Raw genomic sequence first — 19,619 nt, 5'->3', positions numbered from 1 at the left:
CAACGTCTGTATTATATTGTCATCATTTATCATTTACTCATTTATAACAATTTGATTCATGAACTGGAATATCCAAAGATCCAATAATTGTAAATTTTATATAATATTTCTCAATGGGAAATAATAAACTCTGTAAAATGTCTCTTTCATGCTCTTCAAATTTATGAGTTAGGGGCTGAAGTAACTATTTACATGAGTTACTAATATTAGCAAAATGATGATGGAGAGTACATACTCGAGAGTTGTTTAGCCTGTTGAGTAAGCATTGCAGAAAATCCAGCAATAACCCGGTAACTATATATTAGAGCTTCTTCTGCGGCCTCCACGCTTCCATAAGAAAAGGAAATCAACAAGAAGAACAAAACAAGAAAGCCATACGTTAAAAAAGTAAAAAGAAACGTACCTACCGAGAAGTTCAGCAAGAACCTCAATATGGAAAGTCCTAGGGTCTTGTCCATCTGGCTAGGGCTAGAAATGGAGCGGGTTTGGGTCGGGTTTTGGGTAAAACCTCTTTACCATATTAGGATCTATCGGGTTTCGGATATCCATATCTATTAAAAAACACAAAAAAATACATTATTTTAATGATTTTCATATATAAATGTACAATATAAAATAATTTTTAGGCATCAAATTATGAATCTTGCTAAAATGGTTCGGATTCAGGTCGGATTCTAGTCACAAACATAGAAACCATATCCGTTAAAATGGATTCGGATATGGTCGGATTCGGGTTGAATCCCGTACCATTTCCAGCCCTACTTCTGGCTCCTTACAATAAACGATATAAGCCTCTCTTTTAGGTGCCCCTATTAGAACTTTAGATTCTATTGGTGCAATAGATTCCACTTTATAAATTGACATAATGATAAGTGATATCAAAACCAAAGACAAAGAACTCAAATGTTTCTGCATCTTTGAGAATGATATTGCTTTCCTCCCCTTCTAACCAATGAACAATGTAGATCAAATTTGATCTGAACTCATATGCCTTTTTCTCTGTGTATGTGGGCGTATAGATATATAGACTTTTGCAGTTATGTGATATTCGTTTCATCGAAAAAAAAATGGTTAATGTGCTATTCAAACTTATAGCATTTTTAATCTTATCAAGTAACTGTACAAAAGATGTTTGCTTAATGGAGTTTTGATCCAGTGTGACTAACTAAAAATATATAGAATTTAGAAGGTGAGGTTTCACCATACTAATTTTGACGTGTAATGTAACACGATAATTCCTAAGACCCATAGAGAGGGGATAGTTAACCCCTTTTGAATGCTGTAGCAACCGGGCTCCACGTTGCTGGGTGAGTCTGGAAAGAAGAACAAATATAAAAAAGAGAGAACCTTTTCCCCATTGATCTGCTCCATTCTACGGTTACTTCATCACATCATCTAACGCATCCACCCACTTGTTCAACACTTCAACCAGCTACATCTATTTTCACACAGAAAGCATCCAACAGAAGCATAAAATGTTGACCGAAACTTCTGAAGGAAATCTGCCACTTGAGAATCAGAAGTTTGAAACTGTGTCCCTTGAAAGCCTAGAACTTGTATGGATGTACATTCCATAACATAAGCCATTGATTTTCTTTAAAGAAGTTCATACTTGTACTAAATACAGGGCTTTGAGCAAATTTCTTTGCGAAACCATTTACCTGATGAAGAGGCCTGCTCACAACATTATATTACTTGAAGTAAGCCATTGGCAGACTGACAGTACAATTATGCCATTACATAAGGCATGAGCAGTCCTCTTGAAATCTTCATCAATAGATCTGCATATACAATTATTCCAGCAGTAGGTAACCTGGTGCTACTATGATCAGGGACTAGGTAAAAGAGCTTGCTATTTCAAAACCACCTTTTAACAGAAAACATGATCATCAATGAGCCAGACCTAATCCTTTATTTTTGTCTTTAACCTCAGCAATCCTTTATTTTTGTCTTTAACCTCAGCAGTCCAGCATGAATGCACTACTCATTTTAGGGTGACATCACAAACTAGTACAATTTGGCATTCAACGAGTTGATCCTATAAAAAGTTGCAAAATTTGCAGGCTTTACAGAGTATTAGGAACCAGAGTGCAACACCAACACGATTCTCATAGCAAACAACCTTTCCGATTCTTATAATGTTTTATTTTTTTTATTTTTTTATTTTTTTATTTTTTTATTTCTACTTTTACATTTAAGTTAGAACTATATTCCCTAATCCCTAAAATTCCCATTTCCCCTGTCAAGTCAGAAACTAAGGGTGTGTTTGTTAAATTTTAACTCATAGAAAGGAAAGGAAATAAAATGGGTGGTCCACTATGGAATGGAATGGAATGGAAAGGAAATAATTTTAAATGGTATGTGTTTGGTAAACTGGGGGGAAAATAAAAAGTAAAAATGGGGAAAGGAATAAATGTTTGTTTGCAAAAAGTTATGGAAAGGAATAATTGTATTGTTGGGTCATGGGTGTATTAGTAGTAAGTCCCTATCTATCTATTTCCTTTCCTTTCCTTTCCACAAAATTTTCAGGGGTTAGCTAAGGACACAAAACCTTTTCTATTTCTATGATTTTGTTTCCATATGGAAAAGCCCATTTCCTTTCCATAGTTTTTAAAGCGTTTGTTTACCTATGGAAAGGAAATGGGCTTTTCCATATAAAACAAATGGAAAAGGTTTTGCCTTTAGCTAACCCCCAAAAATTTTGGAAAGGAAAAAGAAAGGAAATAGATAGATAGGGACTTACTACTAATACACTCCACTCAACAATACAATTATTCATTTCCATAGCTTTTGCAAACAAACATGATTATTCATTTCCCCAGTTTTTACTTTCCTTTTCCTAGTTTACCAAACACATACCATTTAAAATTATTTCCTTTCCATTCCATTCCATAGTGGACCACCCATTTTATTTCATTTTCTTTCCATGAGTTAAAATTTAACAAACACACCCTAAATTTCAATCACAAGCTAACTTTTTATTAGTAGCAGTCCTTTTTTCCTCAAGATAGTTACAAGTGTAGATTTTAAATATTATATTAAAACACACATATGTTAATATTGCACAATCAAGCAACCATCATCCAAAACACATGAACCATAACTGAAGTCAAGGTTAAAAAATGTCTTAAAACCTTATTACGCTGCAGCAACGGTACATAGTTTAGGTTACTTGGTTTCTGTACATGAAACCAGACTGTTCTTCTCTCTCTTGCCCCTGCAAGACATTTTAAATTCAATGTATCCCACCAGGTTCCTCTGCAAAAATATAATTTTAACCGTAAATGCAATGTAGCAGTATATCTATTCTAAAGTGAACTCCCCGAAATAACCGTTTTTGGTTCAACAAGTTAGTATAAAAAAAAAATCACTTATATTATCTACGCTAATTTCCGCTTAATATTCTATCTCAAACAGCTAGGGGTGAAACGACAATGCCCTTTCCATTTAAAATGTTTCCTTTCCAAATCATTCGGCTCCAAAAGGCATCTTCTTCAAACGGTGCTACTCTTTCTCCTTTTACAGAATCGTATTCGCCCTAATTAAACTTCTCTTTAACATTTCTACTTCTTTTATTTTCGTTACTCACTGTTCACCTATCACTTTTACGTTTCTACATTAGAGTTTTCTGATTTACAGGGCAGAAATTTGTCACGTATATCAAACCAGTGATTTATTATTATTATTATTATTATTATTATTTGGCAAGCCTGTTTTAAATGAGATCAGTAACTCCTTGATGGTGGCAGGGTTCGAGCCCCAGACCTCTGGTATCATCACCCAAAGGCTTTACCAACTTTGCTAGTCGACGCCTGCATCAAACCAGTGAATTAAGTAATTAATAGATTGTTTTAATCGGTAATCAGTAATCGCCTGCTTTCAGCTTTCTTTCTGTTGATCGAATACAAATTATTTCTGAAAAGGTATGTATGTTCAAGCTTTGAAGCTCTAACAATGTGGAACAACAACAAGAGAGAACTCCAAACACTTATTCTTTGATTGTTCTTACACAGAGAGTGTGGAGTGGGGAGCAAAGATTGGTATGGGTTTTGGAGTAGCAGACTTTAACAATGAGTGGCATAGTATCTTCCAGACTTGCAGAAATAGTTCTATGGAAGTTGATATCGTACAAGCAAACATATGTGCTACCGTAAGTGCTATTTGGGCTGAGAGAAACACTAGAATCTTTCAGAAAAAACATCGTCCCCCTCAGCTGGTCATGGTGAGAATACTATAAGATATGAAGCTATACATACAAAGATTGTAAAGGATATATCAGATTCCACTTCAGTGAGAGTCCTTCAAAACCTTGGTACAGATGCAAACTACCATGCAAAGGAACCTATAGTCAATGGCGTAAACCTGATCCAGACTATGTTAAGTTAAACACGGATGGGTCTTTGAGTCCTTCAGACCAAGCCTTCGGTAGTATTGCAAGAAAAGAAGATGGCACAGTGCATTTTGCCTACATGGGCTCTAACTCAAAGAGGTTTATAATTCAACAGGAGCTAATGGCTATTGATGTGGGACTAGATGGGTGTTTGAAACATGGCATTACCAAAGTACTGGTGTACTCTGACTCTATGAATGTTGTGAGTATAGTTAATGGCTTGATTACACCACCATGGTATTGTCAGAACATTGTACTATTTATCGGGAACAAAAGGACAAAACTTAGTTATAGTAGCGTCAACCACTGCTATATGGAGACCAACAGGGCTGCAGATTTATTAGCAAAATGTGTTGCAGACTCTCTTGAGATTCTTTTGTATTTTATACCCCCTCTAGATGAACAATTGTCTAAAATCATTAAAGATGATATAAGAGGAACAATCTATGTAAGATTCTGATTAAGGAATGCAGGTAGGGGTCTACCTAACCCCATAGGTATCGTTCAAAAAAAAAATGCTCATGTTTTGAGGCTATCCTTTCATTGTACCTTACATGAAATGATAATTATCTGGTGCAAATCAACATTTCCATGCTATTTCTTTTGTTCATTTAAATTTGGAATACAAAACGCTTTTCTTCTAACACAAATGTATATCGATTGTCAACTCAATATTGGAGTATGTTATCAACTTATCATACTCCCACACTTTCTTCAAAAAACCTTGCGGTCTATTGGAATTCCATACTTCTTTCCCGAGATTCTTAATTTTGGCCTTGCAAGCAACACTTGATGATTTACAAAACAAACAATTTTTTCAAGGTGTGAAGGTTCGCCTTGACACGTCTCTAATCTAAAACTCCTCCATTTGCACATTAAAAGATACATCTTAACAGACCATAATTCCTTGATAGGTGTGTACTTTCTCACCGGATTTTCATCATTCTTATGTCTTATTTATGGTCACTTTGTTATGTTTCCTTTTTTGTTTATTAATCCTGTTTTTATGCCATCACACACATTAGTTAAACACGTCAACATTTTTTTTTTAAGATGTTCATATGAATGTCACTATACTTCGGTTCTAGGTAAGTGTATAGTCACAGATTTTTTTTTTTTTTGCTCGGTAGAAAGTGATATTCCATTAATAAAAGAAAAGTAGGCTTAGAAGGCCTACATTACAAGAGAACAACTGAAAAATAAATATTTACAAACGATGAAACAAAACATAAGAAGAAAAAAAACAAAAAACCCCAGACATGCACCATCACCCCATGTCTAAAAACATAAGACGATCCCATCTAGCAACAAAAGACTCAAAGAAGCATCCTCTAAACTCTTTGAAGACTTTAGACCACCGAAATAACAAAGCCTTTATCGAGAGAATTGTCTTCTTAAGCGAAATAGAGATGCCATCAAAGTGACGACGGTTTCGCTCTAGCCAAATGCCCCACATGATCGCAAAAGGTAATAAGTTCCACATGCAATTTCCAGAAGAAGAGAAAGGACCATGACTCCAACCTTTAAGCAAATCCAATACCCGGCCCAGGCATACCCAAGTCATTCCAAACTCCAAAAGAAAAGCATACCATATTTTCCAAGAAAAAGGACACCAAAAAAGTACATGATTCACAGACTCACTATCTTTTCTACACAACTGACAATAATTGACTCAACACATTTTACGACGCCTAAGGTTATCAATGGTAAGGATGCGTTCCAAGGAAATTTACTTACTGGGTTATGCAGACTATGTAAATGCAACCAGTATCAAATAGATACATATTACAATTACCAAGTTCATCTATCCTTCTACTGTTAACTTTCTTCGTCATTATTGAATACAATATATTGCACTCTGAAATTTTTTTCTTCCAACCATGGGTTTTGGGAGTTCTGTTTGTTGACTGTCTATCATGTGTTATGCAAAAACTTGAATATCATTTGCATCAGATGTTATAGTCGCCACCCTGATCTTTTTTTTTTATTTTATTTTTTATTGGCAAGCCTGTTTTAAATGAGATCAGTAACTCTTTGATGCTAGCGGGGTTCGAGCCCCAGACCTCTGGTATCATCACCCAAAGATTTTACCGACTTTACTAGTCGACACCTACACCACCACCACCCTGATATATATAGCACTGAGGTCCGTCCTCAATCACCATTTAGGCACATGTTTTTTCTCTTTCTCCTTCATATTCGTCTTCAATTGTTCACACCTTTCGATTGTTTTCTATTAATCATTCCACTTTAATGTAATTTTTGTCACATGGCCATCGCCATATTTCTAGACTCTAATATTAGATTCTGACAAGAGGGGCCGGGGTCGATCTCATTAGAAACTCTGCTTCTTAACGTTTAATTTATTCTAATTCCATTTATGTGTTTACTAGATATAAGTGTTGTTATCTATGTTGTCCAGTTTTCTTACTTTTTCAAGGCTCTTACTTTTTCAAGGCATGTTCTGGGCTATGGTTCCACCTGATTTCTTTCGTGAAGACATCAATTAGAATCGTAGCAAAAATCACAATAATGGTTAGTTTTATAATAAGGTGCATATATAAGTAACGAGTTTTTAGCATGCAAGTTGTGAATGCTAAGAAAGGGGTTGGAATAGACAATCACCCCACGTTGTTTGTATCTGTAAGCTGAGTCCTTCATTAACTTAAAATGTTTGATTTTGGCCAGACTTTTTGGAGCAAGTGTTCTTCTGACTTTTCTTCTCTTTTGGTCTTCATTGTGATATTTCATCACTATATATTTATATTGGACGAAAACAGGCACTTCAAACCACATCTATGACATACTCAAGAAAATAATGTATGATTCATGATGGACATTTCTATTCATGCTGTTTCCACTATCCCCATTCTTATGGACAATGATTTTTTTTTATGGACAATTTCTGCAATAAGAATTTCATATTCCTTTGCGAAACTCTAAAAGAAAAGCTTCTTAGAAAAGTGGTGAAAGAAGTGATTAGGCAACTTCGTCACTCAATTTTTACCTTCTGCAAATATTTGTTATTTGTTATTTTCTATTTTTCTTTTAGGGAACTAATTCTCTCGCAATGTTTCAATTGCCTTCTCCTTTGCATTGACTAATCAGATGGTATGCTACTACTACCTGCAAGGGTAGCCATTCTCCGCTGGCAACTAACAGGTTTTAGATCTCTTCACTTCGATGGTAAAATGTCATAGAATTGAACCATTAAACGGTGCCTGAAGGCCTAGCAGAGGAGGGCATCTTAGTTTACTTGGATTTGCAATTCCTAAGAGACGTGACTGCGACACAAAGAATAAAGGGTATGAAAGAAAGTACAGTAAGTTTTTCTCTTAATTTTTTGTTTTTATTGTTTTTTCCCCTTTTTAGAGAGAAAAAATGATGTGGTTTTAGGTATAAGGTGTTGGGCAGACATGTCCATACGTATCTAGCTTAGACAAGAATATGCATGGTAAGACTTTGAATCCAGTACAGTACTACTACCGGCGACAACGTTAATAAATGACCTAAGAAGGATGGTACTAGATCTGAAGACTGCACATGTCACGAAACATCTAGCTATCCAATGCACATGGACAACATATATCAACTTCCCATGACCTAAATAGCCTGCACATCTTCATTTTGCGTGACTCATACTGATTTTTTTATTCCGTTAAATATGTTTCAGAACTGTTTTCAGGAAATGATAACATTAAAATATTGCACCATAAATTGTTAAGCACCCTAATTAGTTCATAACTCACCCTAATTAAATCATTGTTCATTCTGTTAAGTACCATGTGAATTAACTTATCATTTTGTTTGTTAGCTTCAAGTTGTGTTCTAATTTTCTTTTCCACAATTTCGTTTCATAAGATGTGCAATGCTGGCTTCTTAGAATACCTAATTAGTGCATGTCATGATCTAAACTGACACTACTGTTATTAGAGACCAGGCTCTTAACAAAGCTATTAAGGAGGACAATACCATATGCGATATCAATTTAGGTTTATGAGGATACGGAAAGATGGCCGGTGTGCCCCAAATCATTTCTTTTTTACTACACTGATACACTGAGAGTGATATTTTTGTAGTCTTTTTTCATTTTCATATTGTTACTGAGTGTTGGTTGTCATTAATTTCTTTTGAGTATGAACTCTTAGTGTATTAATATTCTTTTTGATGCGTAGCAAGTAGAAAAGGTTCACACGTGCAATTGATAGATGTAAAATTTGAGTACAGAAAGTTTTTTGTCTGTAATTTTATAAAGAACAATCAGTCTTATATGTAAACGCTAAACAGCAAACGCTACTCATAACTGAAAGTTTAAACTTAACCATTAAATGATAGTATATGATTGTATTGTTAGCTGACCTATAGTGTTCCAAATCACACTTTTTCATTCTTCTTTTCATTTATGTTGCTTTTCCATATCTCTTTGCAACAACAAATTCGTTTTTCTATGTACTTAAAGATTAGTACATTTTGCAGGCGCATCGCAGGTGTAATTTTGCTAGTAAATGTTGAAAGTGGGGATCACAATTATGTGCTGAGAACCAGCAAGATATAAAAGCCAAATCAAACAAAGTTATTAGAGTTGCTAGTACGCAATAACTAGTCGACTACTTTCAACTAAGCACCTCCAAGGCATATGACCACACGAGATGGAATTATCCCGGATCATGTTCGTATGCAGTTTCACAAGCTTGTAGAAAGACTTAGAGAGAATCATATGATGATGTTTCCATTTTATCACTTGTTAAAGGTTCTACTGACTAAAATTTTCATTTGTTTGCATGAGATCGAGTATGGTTAACATCGACCGCTGATCATCAACTATTAAGCCACTAAGGTGTACGGGCAACTCTTTTATTCAAGTAATTCAACTGATGATGGAATAAAATTCAACTAAAGCAAGAGGAAGGTGTTATGAAGTGGGAGTTTGGAGACTGGGATGATGGAATGTGATGCGAGAGTGGATGTACAAGTGGTGTATGTAGTTCAACTGTGATATACTAGTATTGGGACACCCCCGACAATAATATTTCCTTATAGGAGTAACATACTACATTAAGCGGACATAAGAGTGGACTGATGAAACAAGCTGTAGGGTAAACGACAAACTATCAATGAATGATAGAAAGACACTTGTCTCTTAATCCATTCCCACAAAGTTATACACTTCTTCGAAGAAGACATGCTTGTCGAAGGAGAATGCATTTAAGAGTTGCCCATCAGGTGGCAAAAAAATGTTGTCAGAAATTTCCTCCAAGGTGAAGTTGAGAACCCTCATAGATGGAATTCCATACAGTATGTTTGTCAAAAGAGAATGAATCAAATAATTAATATTAAGAGTAACATAAGATACAAACACATTCCAAAGTTACACCTCCCCAATAGATGGTTATGGAGATTTAAGAAGAAAAAGAACAGACTTTGAAGAGAGGATATTGACTTTAGTGTAACGATGCAAGAGGCTCGTGTAGATGAAAGAATGAACACGATCGCTAAGGGTGTACTGAAAACCTAAAGAAGTCAGAAATATTATTCGAGTGAGAGCTCGTAGAAGCAAAGCTACAAGACTTTGAAGATAGGTTAGTTCTTGTCTACAAAAATAATCTCACGTCATTTTAAGGGATGGACACATATAGGAGGCCCATTTAGTCCATATGCATTCTAGGAAGGGTTAGCTAAACAATGATTCTAAATGATTATCAGTGTTTTATGCTTCTTGGATCTAAACCCGTTTTCAAAGCTAAATTCTTACTGTCAGTAAATGGCTCTCCATGGGGCACAAGACGAAAGGATTCATTATTTCTTCATTTCAATTAATCATTTCCGTGTAGTCAAGGATCCGGTAATGGACTAATGGTGGTGTGTCAATTAATGACTTTCATATTCGAATGAGCTCCAATAATGACACCCTATCAAATCTATTTTCATCAAATTCATGGACCAATAAAAACAACTCAATCCAACAAATCATTATAACTAGCATTATTTAAACAACCTAAACTCTTCAATTCAATCACAAATTGCAACAACCATACCAATCCCAAGCTTTAATTGAAAGTACAAAACAGAAAGAAACAAAATAACATACTTGAGATCTGAGAAACTTGTTCAGGAGTAAGTTTAGCAGAAAATCCAACTATAAATTATAGCATCTTTCGCAGCTTCCTCACTATTTAAACCAAAATAAAAACAGCCCCTCATCAATTAAACCACCAAAAATGCAAAAAAGAACAGCGAATATGATAAGTTTCAGATTCTTCTCCTTCAGGCTTTGAACAGTAAGCAATAGAAGGGGCTGTAGGAATATCGGAGATTAGAAGAGAATGACAGCACTTTTCTCTCATCGCGTCCATAGTCATTTCTTCCTATCCTACCTCTGGACGAGCATTCACTTCATCTCCCCTGGTTCTCCCTATTTGAGCTAGCTCATTCAGAAGCCCTGGATGAGACCTTTGTTTCACCATCCTTATAACGAGCACCTAATTCATCATCATCATCACTAGCATTATCATTTTCACCGGAATCCTCATCATCAGCACGAGGAGATCTAGTGCTCTGTCTCTGGAGTCAATAATGAAGTGAAGAAAGGTTTGGTGTTGGTGGGAATGCTGTGTGTAGTCGAGACGGTGTGAATGTGATGAGGTTTTGAGGACAAGACACAGGGTTTTAACAGGGTTTTGATATTTCGATATTTCATTGTGTTTAGTTTCAGCTGAGTATTATTGGTTGCCTAAACCTCTTACTTAAAAATTTTGCTTTCTCCTTTTGTGGATCGGTGAATAGTCGATGATGATGATAATAATTCACTAATCAACCCTGTGACAAAGACAAAAGTCTACATTCCATTTTGCTAAATGTCACATTCTATAGCCTAACAGCCAACAGCCAAATAAACCGTTTGTATTACTGTGAACATCACCTTAGATTGAAGTAGAAGAATGACGTTATAAACAAATAACTCACTAGATCAACGATTCTACATATATATGTTATTGTTACTTCTCTTCTATTTTGTCTACTTGGTTTCTATAAAAAGCCTGGGTTTAGTATAACAGTGCTAGTTGTCCGGAGTCAGCTTTTGTTGTTGTATTCGCTCGCTTCTAACGATGACGAACCGTGGAATTTGGTGGTTCGATTCCGAGATCGTTGTAGTATTTCTTCTCTGCATTTGTCATTCGACCTTGAAACATTGTCCACTCCTTTTTACATCTATCCCTGACCTGATAATAGAGATATACTTAACTCAGCATCTTAGAACAAACTAATCTATTGGTTAAAACCATATCAACATGTATTAGATTTACTAGAACAAAGAATTGGATATGTAAGCTTTGTTACGAAAGGGGACTTGAACTTCAACAACGAAATAATATACAAATGTATTACCCCTTCCCATGGTGCTTTCCCATCTTGTGACTGCCCCTGTAGAAATCAAACGAAAAACTTAGGACCAGATTATTAAATTATGTAAAGGGTTAACTAGTATTACACACCCCCCACCTCCCACACTAGATGAGCCAATTAGGATTCCCCACAAGTACACACACAAAAAAGTCAACTTGGGTTGACCGTGTTTTTTTTGTGTGTATTTGGGGGCCCTAATTGCCCATCTAGTGGGGGGGAATCCTAATTGGCTCATCTAGGGGGGGGGACCCTTCTGTAAATTCATGAGAACAAGGACTATTTTGTATAAATTCATATGAAACTAATGGATTCATATGACCCTTCTGTAAATTCATGAGAACAAGGACTATTCTGTATAAAAGTATATGAAACTAATGGGTTCTCTGTACCTGGCTCCCGAGTGATGGAATCGTTTGATGAACAATCCACTGAGCGTCTACAACTCCTATTTTCTCATGAGCGGGCTAAGAAGAGAAAAAAATGTAGCTTAAAAAGTCAAGTTTAGTCATGATCGTCATTCATCAACAAAGTAAATATTGAAGAGGATACATCGTGCGTATTGAAGGGGCCATACCTCTACACATCTCCTAAGAGCAAAATCTAGACCCCATCCATGAATCAAATCATTCTGCAGTGAGACCCAGTAAAATGTTAGGGTTACAGTTAAGACTGGAGAGGAATTATTAGAAAATAAAATTGAACGCCTGAATGGAAATATTATGAGTCTTCCATGCCTGAAGCATATGCCAGACACAGCGCCACGCTTCTCGAGAAAATACAGGTGCCATTATCTCAACAAATCTGCACATAAGATGTAATAAACTTAATAAGTTACTTATTCCTATAAATTTTAGTAGAAAGTGGGGAAGGTTAGGCATTGGGGTAGCACAGAATGCTTACACCAGAAGCTTGGAGCATAATCTTACTAGAACTTGTTACTTCATACACTAAGGGACACAGAAATATATGGGGAATGCATTTCATGCCTCACAAACGTGGTGCTCCTTCGTAGGTGTACAACCTAGGCCTTCTAATAGATCTCTACTGATAATGAAAATAGTATAATTATACTCGGCCTCCTATAAATTAAAAACAGAAAACAGAAAAAATAACAAGAACACAAGGAATGAGAATGTTCATACGCTGCGCAAGGTGGCAAATGGGGATCCGAGCACCAGCCTGGTTTCTCCTCTGTTTCTCTGTTGGAAGGACAAAGAAAAAAAGAAAGTCATTATGACTTCAAGAGCAAGAATTACAACAATATGGCTATCCACAGAGGTTTCTGGTGTTTTTACTTGTGAACTTCACGTTCAGGTCTTCTCTTTGTCATCTGCCAAACAAGCTTATTGTTGGGCTGCAGACCGGGTTGAGAAATCTCCAGACCATGCTTCCTCACCAACCTAATGTATCTATAACCAGTAGGGGGAAAATGAGCCTTCAGGTCATATAAAACAGAATTCTAAGAAAATGGGCAAAAAGATATACGAAAAAAATATATACGATATGTGCAGAACTCACTCTTCGGCATCAAAATGTTCAACCCCAAGATCTTCATCCCATACAAATATGTAGTCATATGGGGCCACAATGTCAGGATGCAAGAACCGTTTCGCATACCACCTTGGACAAAATTGAAGATAACACGGATGAATTTCAAAGCAAAAGGGGAATAAAAAACCTTGGTTACAAATAGTGTACATGAAGAACTCGAAACTGAACAAGGAGAAGATTGCAGTAGTTTCTCACCACTTTGTTTGCTTCCTGACACTCACGTGTATAGCCCTCTTTGACCACTCGAATTCATCCCATTCAGTAGTACGGCCATCATAATGAAATAACAGGATACTAAAGTTCTCTGAAAACTGTAGAAGAGGCACGGTTACAGCTGGGACACAGATGAGAGAGAGAGAGAGAGAGAGAGTTTTCCTTCCAACTGACCTTTTTGACTGCTGCGTCAATATTATGTTTCAGATCGTAACCAACAGTGAAGGTCACAAGATACTTCGGCTTGACTGTTAAATCCTGCAAGTTGAAGGTGGATATTTGTTAACTATACCCAGTTTCACAACTTAACCCAAATGGAAAAAAAAATTATCTTTCTGTCTTTTATAGTTGCTTGTAAACTACTCATAATGTTGCAATATAGCACCAATTATTTTCATCCGGCATGCTTGAAGAACTTTTCATCAACTATGTTCTGGTTGTCCAATTAACTAGTTATGAATGAAGCATGTTGCAAAAATATAGGCTTTAAGGATGTAGACAGACTCCTGATATCGCTAGTTAAATCAGTTCCTAGCCAAAAAGATTTAACTCACTATAGACCAATGTATGACATGTGGAAGGGTGTCAAAACGGCCCTCAAGCGCCTAAACCCGGCCCTATGGGCCGAAGAAGCACTCAAAATGAGACCGTCACACATTTGAGGGCCGCGCATTTGAGGGGTGGGTAAGGACACCTCTCTCTCTCTCTCATCATGTCTATTCATTTTTATTTTTTGTAAATTTATGTCGTAATATAGTAATATACTAATATCATATATATATTAAAGAACATATCTAAATCTCAACTTTGTCTTCCTTATTATTACATTCTAGTATCTTATCACATCCAATTTGAATTGATTATCCTAATACATCTACAGAATCAGAATAAGTTTTTTATTTATGTATGTGACTTTAACATTCGTTTTATCATTTAAGTGGACATATGAAGTGTTAATCAAGAATGAAATTCAATCCTATCATTTGCTAAGATATTATTAATTTGATTTAAATATTCTAAGTATTTAAAAAGTAAAAAGTAGGCCCTCCAACCCGGCCTAGCTTCAAACCTGGCCCTAAGCCCTCTCGAGAGGGTTGAGTAAGGACTTAGTTAATTTGTGGAGGCATAGCAAGAGGTGCTTCACTAAACCCCCTCTTTAAAGAGCCACATGTAGTAAGGCGTAAACCTTTCCATCATGATTTTATTTTTCCTTTTTTTTGGAAGAGGAAAAGGATTGATAGAAATATTAAGACAAAGTGAGTGCAATGTGGGATGAGCTATTCTACAAGTAAAATGAATCAAACAAACAACAAAGAACAAACAAAATATAATAATCGAAGACCTCTCAGAATCATTCCTCTTGCGTGAGGGATTCCCAAGAAAAAGCAAAACGCCCAAAAGGTATCTCCTTAAACTACTTCTACCGCTTACTCCAAAGAAAGAGTAACTGTTTAATGTCTAGAATCAACTGTGCAATATCTCGGTCTTTATTCTCAGATTTTCCCCGATTTCTCTACAACCAAATGCACCAAAGTATTGCAAAGGGCACAATGGACCACATTTCTTCTTAGTCTTTTCGATAGTCTAGACCACATATACAAGAGATCCCACATACTAATTAAGTACAATAGTATTTAGAAACGAAATAAATAGAGAATTTCTACAAATGAAAGATATAGAGAAGATTAGTAACTATGTGAAACTATATATATTCATATTCCGATATTCCACAAATTAAGATGATACATTTATTTATACAAATAATAATAAAATTGACTCAAAAGAAGTACGGGAAATGTCTTTGGAAAATTTGTCATGTTTTAGAAGAATAAAACAAGGTTATCAACTTGATTAGATACAAATTTACTCCTGATTAACAACTGATTTTGCCTGATACGGATACATTAGGGCAAACAAGGCAGGCTATTTTGTCTATAGAAAGAAGCTGCTTTGACGTCAAAAAAATTGACTTCTTTTCACATTGAATTGATTGAAAAATGCACACGGTGACATGAGATGTAAGAGCATAATCCTTAAGGAAAGAAAGAATTTAGAAAAACAAAGGTTGTATAAAAAAAAGGAATAACACACGCATCCACACAGTATTAAGACAAAAGCCTAATGCGCGTGAATATCTTGACTTAACGCCTATAAGGCGATTTACTGTACACCTTATGCAGCATCCAGAATAAGTAACACCATCCTAGAATATCTCATTTACTGCACACTGGCCACCTTCCTTCACCATCCTCTAAAACCATATCCACCTCAAAACAAGTAACAGGAAAAGCATAACTCCACTAAATTAATTTGCCAGCTTATATGTCACATGCTCCAACTGGTAGAATTGGGAGATGACTCTGACATAGACGGCATACCATATATTCTACTCACAGTAGAATAGTTTCTCCATACTAACATCAAAGCACACAAGAAACACCAAATGCACATATTTAAATTCATAGGACCTAACTCATTGAAATGGCATGAAGATACAAAAAGCTGTTGAAACTACAGATACCAAAAGTAGAAAAGCTCTAAGATTGACAGAAGGCTACGAATGCACACCTCACTTGGCTTACCCCACAATCTGCGGAGGTACAAATCTGATTCGGAAGCAACAATGCCAGGGGGTAGTCTTTCCGCACCTCGAGGATTTGTCGAGGCCCATATCTGCATCAGATTTACATAAGAAGGGATTAATCTTAGAGTACAAACAAAAGTTTTTCCAACTTATGGTTTTAAAAAGTTTGCAAAAGAATTAAGAAATATTGTTAAAAGTATTCCTAAATTGTTACGTCTTGCATGACTACCTAATTGAAAGTTGAAGAGTGTATCTTGTAATTGCAGCAAGTTGAAAACTTAATAGCAAACCTTTAAAAAGTTATAAGCTCCAAAGCACAGACACGTCTAAAATTCCACTGTGTCCGTGTTGGACAAGCGTCGGACACAGACACGGACGCGGCTTGGACACGTGTCTAACGCGGCACGTGTGTGTCCCATGCGCTAGGGTAGTTTGGACACGGCCTGGACACTGTTTGTACGCGATTTGGACACAGTTTGGACACGGTTTGGACGCCGACATGACTTGTATAGTTATGTGAGATGTCTTTATGTCTCCTTTTGTTGTAACTATGTTTATAAATCTTGAATTGATATGATATGACTAAAAATCTAATATTTCATCAACAAAAATATATATTAAAATATCATTTAATATCCATGTCCGCGTCCGCGTCCTCGCCGGTGTCAGTGTCCATGCTTCATAGGTTATAAGGCTGTCGATTTTGAGCGAAATACTCGTAGCATACAGTTGCATCTTTCCTTTTCTTTATAATTTCTATACAAATACTCCCTCAACTGATATAATCGCAAATTGGTAGAAAACATTGATGCCAACACCAATGAGGAGAGCTTAAGTCCCAGTTGAAACCTCTGCGTATGAGACTAATTGCAAAGAAGATGACTTAGGTCGTAGTAAGGAATTAAGTATAGACCAATCTTCAATCTTGGGCCATTGCATTAAGTCAAGGACTCAAGACACGATGGCGACTTCAATACTCGAAAGGGATATCTTAAGGGTAAGAATTATGACCAACCATTAAAATGGCCTTTATTTACCCTGTTCAAGTCTGAAAGTTTTCATGTTGGGTTTGAGCTAAAAAATTTCAACTACTACAATTCATTTTCCTGTATAAACCTTAAAATTAACTAATTCTTTCTTTTTAAATTTTTACTATTAGGACTCAGTCCAAAACTTGTCAAAGTGACCAAGATACCTATGATTTCTCAAAGAAACTACAGACAAGTCCATTCCATCACTTTGCCAAGGTTCCTTAGAAAAATAAAAATTGATACTCGTATTATCGTATAGTCGTATTGTTATATATTTGATGGAAGCTGGTACCCTTAAATTGTAAGTATCAACTACTTATTTGATAGAAATACATCACAGGGAGAGTATTTTAAAATAAATGGTTCAAGCTGCAGTCATTTTGGCGTTTCTGAGTAGGGATAATTATAGTGATATTTGTTCTTTTATTAGTAAAAGAAATGGAGAACAATTTAAATTTGTTTCCGAAGTTTCCCAAGGTGGCCGGCCCAATTCATAAGCCTCTCCCCTCCCGTTCACTTCAAAATGATATACTGTGAAATAGAAAGTGCATTGTTTTACATCCGCTTGTACTGACATAAGTAGTGCCCCAGTTGCACAGAACATTTTTCTTGTTTTTCGCACTTGTGTTGGCAATTCAAAAGTTTAATATGAGAATTGCAGATTATAAAGTAAACTGATATGGATTCATACATGCACGACCAGAAGTAAAAGTAGTCTTCTATATAAAGCTAAAAAGTAAAGTGGTGCAGTGGCTTCCACTGAAACTAAAATATCTGCAAGACTCGTGATTCATACCTTTGAGGTGTCATTCACACTTTGAGTTACAGTTGTGCCACTTCTATTCTGACTAATCATAGAAGACCAAGCATGGTGCAATAAGGACTCTGTTGAGAGAGCAGAGTTCCTGTCTTCAATGTATGACAGATCAATGGAAGGGATAAGACCAGTGGGTAAGTTGAACTGCAAAATAAAAAGAAAATATTAACTCGTATTCAGTAAATAAGTAACATCATCTGAGATGTACAGAGATCAGAACCATAGACACGAATAGGAATGAAAAACCATGACCAAATGTTGCCTACCCTTGTTAACGAAATTGTAGGAAAGGACAGTCCTACGAAGAACCCAAAAACAACTCCCACAAAAGTTGTTACAATAATCCTCATGGTCTCATTTGATTTTTTTGCAATTCCACTGCAATTCACAATTGGTCGACGTTATAAACAAATAATAATAATAATGCAGCACACACTAACTGCAAACAAAAAATATGGATTCAGAAAAAGAAAGAGGTCAAATCTCAAAACCTGCGACCAAGATTCCCAAGTTTTGACATGTTCATCTGACTCTACTCAGAAACAAAGATGTAGTAGGTAAGAGCTTATCCCACATTGCTCAACAAGTCTTCCCTGTTGAAATCCCAACAAGACCTGCAGAAACATGAAAAAGAAAGTATATTTAAATTATTTTACTCTTTATATCCTAATCAAATTCATATTCAAACATAGCATTAGAAACTATACAAAAAAAAAGAATATAAATTTGCATTTTAAAACTGTACCTATTAACGAAGACAGAGAAAGGGTAGTGGGTCTGAATTCCGCACAACCCGAAATCCCAACAATAATTACCTTAGAAATTCTTAATATTCGATCACAATACAAATATTAAGAAACTACTTCTTCTTTCAGTCTGCATATATATATCTCAAAGTTTACCAACCCCCCCTTTATTAGTAACCATTTAAATCGTGCTTTCTTTTCATGCAAAGATTGACACATGATAAACTCCACCCATATGTTACTTTTATATATCAAAACATAAAAAACACCATCACCCAAAGTGCAAGAAAACAACCCAATGACATGAGAAGAAGAAAAACGTACGTACCCCTTGAAAACAGACTTTCCAAACACAAGAAATGAGAAAGGTGAAATATGTAACGAGCGTGAATCCAACACGAACTTTGTTCAGTGGCTTCTTTTTTTTGTTTTTGTTGTTTCGTTACTTTTAAGATTCTCTGTTAAAGAGAGATTTTTTTTTTTTTTTTGTTTTGCGTTCGTGTGTAATAAATAGAGGTGGAATGAAATGAAGAATCGTAAAAAGTGGATTGGCAATTAATTTTTTTGTCCCACGTTATTATATATATATATATATATATATGGGTCGGGCTGGATTATTGTTTTGTTTTTTATTGAGTTATTGTATGTTTTTCGTTGCCTGCCTAATATTTGGTTTTTTTCTGGTGAAATTTGAAATTTTGAATCATGATTAATACCAAATTTTTGTTGTGTTTTGATATTGGAATAAAAATGTTTGTTTTTATATTTTGATTTTAGACCTTCTCTTTTTGCCACTTGAAATAGTAATGCTCTATCCACTTATAAAAAATGTTTGAAAATTGAAATTGTAGATTCCAAATGCCTTTAATTGGAGACTAGTGTT

General features: G+C 35.6%; 1 protein-coding gene across 2 annotated transcripts; it reads right to left on the bottom strand.

The window, feature by feature from the left end:
- Positions 1 to 11,274: 11,274 nt before the first annotated feature.
- LOC147494141 (uncharacterized) lies at positions 11,275 to 19,307 on the bottom strand. 2 transcript variants are annotated; one of them, XM_086566460.1, is made up of 15 exons: positions 19,065 to 19,307; positions 18,482 to 18,604; positions 18,257 to 18,368; positions 17,970 to 18,134; positions 16,127 to 16,231; positions 13,733 to 13,816; positions 13,541 to 13,656; positions 13,313 to 13,414; positions 13,090 to 13,203; positions 12,937 to 12,993; positions 12,529 to 12,595; positions 12,369 to 12,422; positions 12,184 to 12,258; positions 11,777 to 11,812; positions 11,275 to 11,610 (listed from the first exon to the last, which is right to left on the bottom strand). In XM_086566460.1, exons 2-15 carry the CDS (start codon positions 18,514 to 18,516, stop codon positions 11,491 to 11,493), a joined length of 1,242 nt encoding a protein of 413 aa, XP_086422586.1. In that variant the 5' UTR covers positions 18,517 to 18,604; positions 19,065 to 19,307; the 3' UTR covers positions 11,275 to 11,490. The 2 variants fall into 2 exon arrangements, with proteins under 2 accessions (XP_086422586.1, XP_086422587.1); XM_086566461.1 differs by lacking the exon at positions 19,065 to 19,307 and adding an exon at positions 18,736 to 19,041.
- Between the last annotated feature and the right edge of the window lie 312 nt (positions 19,308 to 19,619).

This window comes from Coptis chinensis, chromosome 6 (assembly GCF_015680905.1).
Source record: "Coptis chinensis isolate HL-2020 chromosome 6, ASM1568090v1, whole genome shotgun sequence".
Classification (NCBI taxonomy): Eukaryota; Viridiplantae; Streptophyta; class Magnoliopsida; order Ranunculales; family Ranunculaceae; genus Coptis; species Coptis chinensis.
Note: the sequence above shows the minus strand (reverse complement) of the source record. Positions and strands in the feature narration are given on the sequence as shown.

Excerpts from the sequence above, each read along its gene's own strand:
- LOC147494141 (XM_086566460.1), bottom strand. The coding sequence starts at position 18,516 with ATGAACATGTCAAAACTTGGGAATCTTGGTCGCAG. Across the intron at positions 18,135-18,256 it reads CTACAATTTCGTTAACAAGG|TTCAACTTACCCACTGGTCT; the intron begins GTAGGCAACATT and ends TTTATTTTGCAG. Across the intron at positions 13,657-13,732 it reads TTGACGCAGCAGTCAAAAAG|TTTTCAGAGAACTTTAGTAT; the intron begins GTCAGTTGGAAG and ends CCTCTTCTACAG.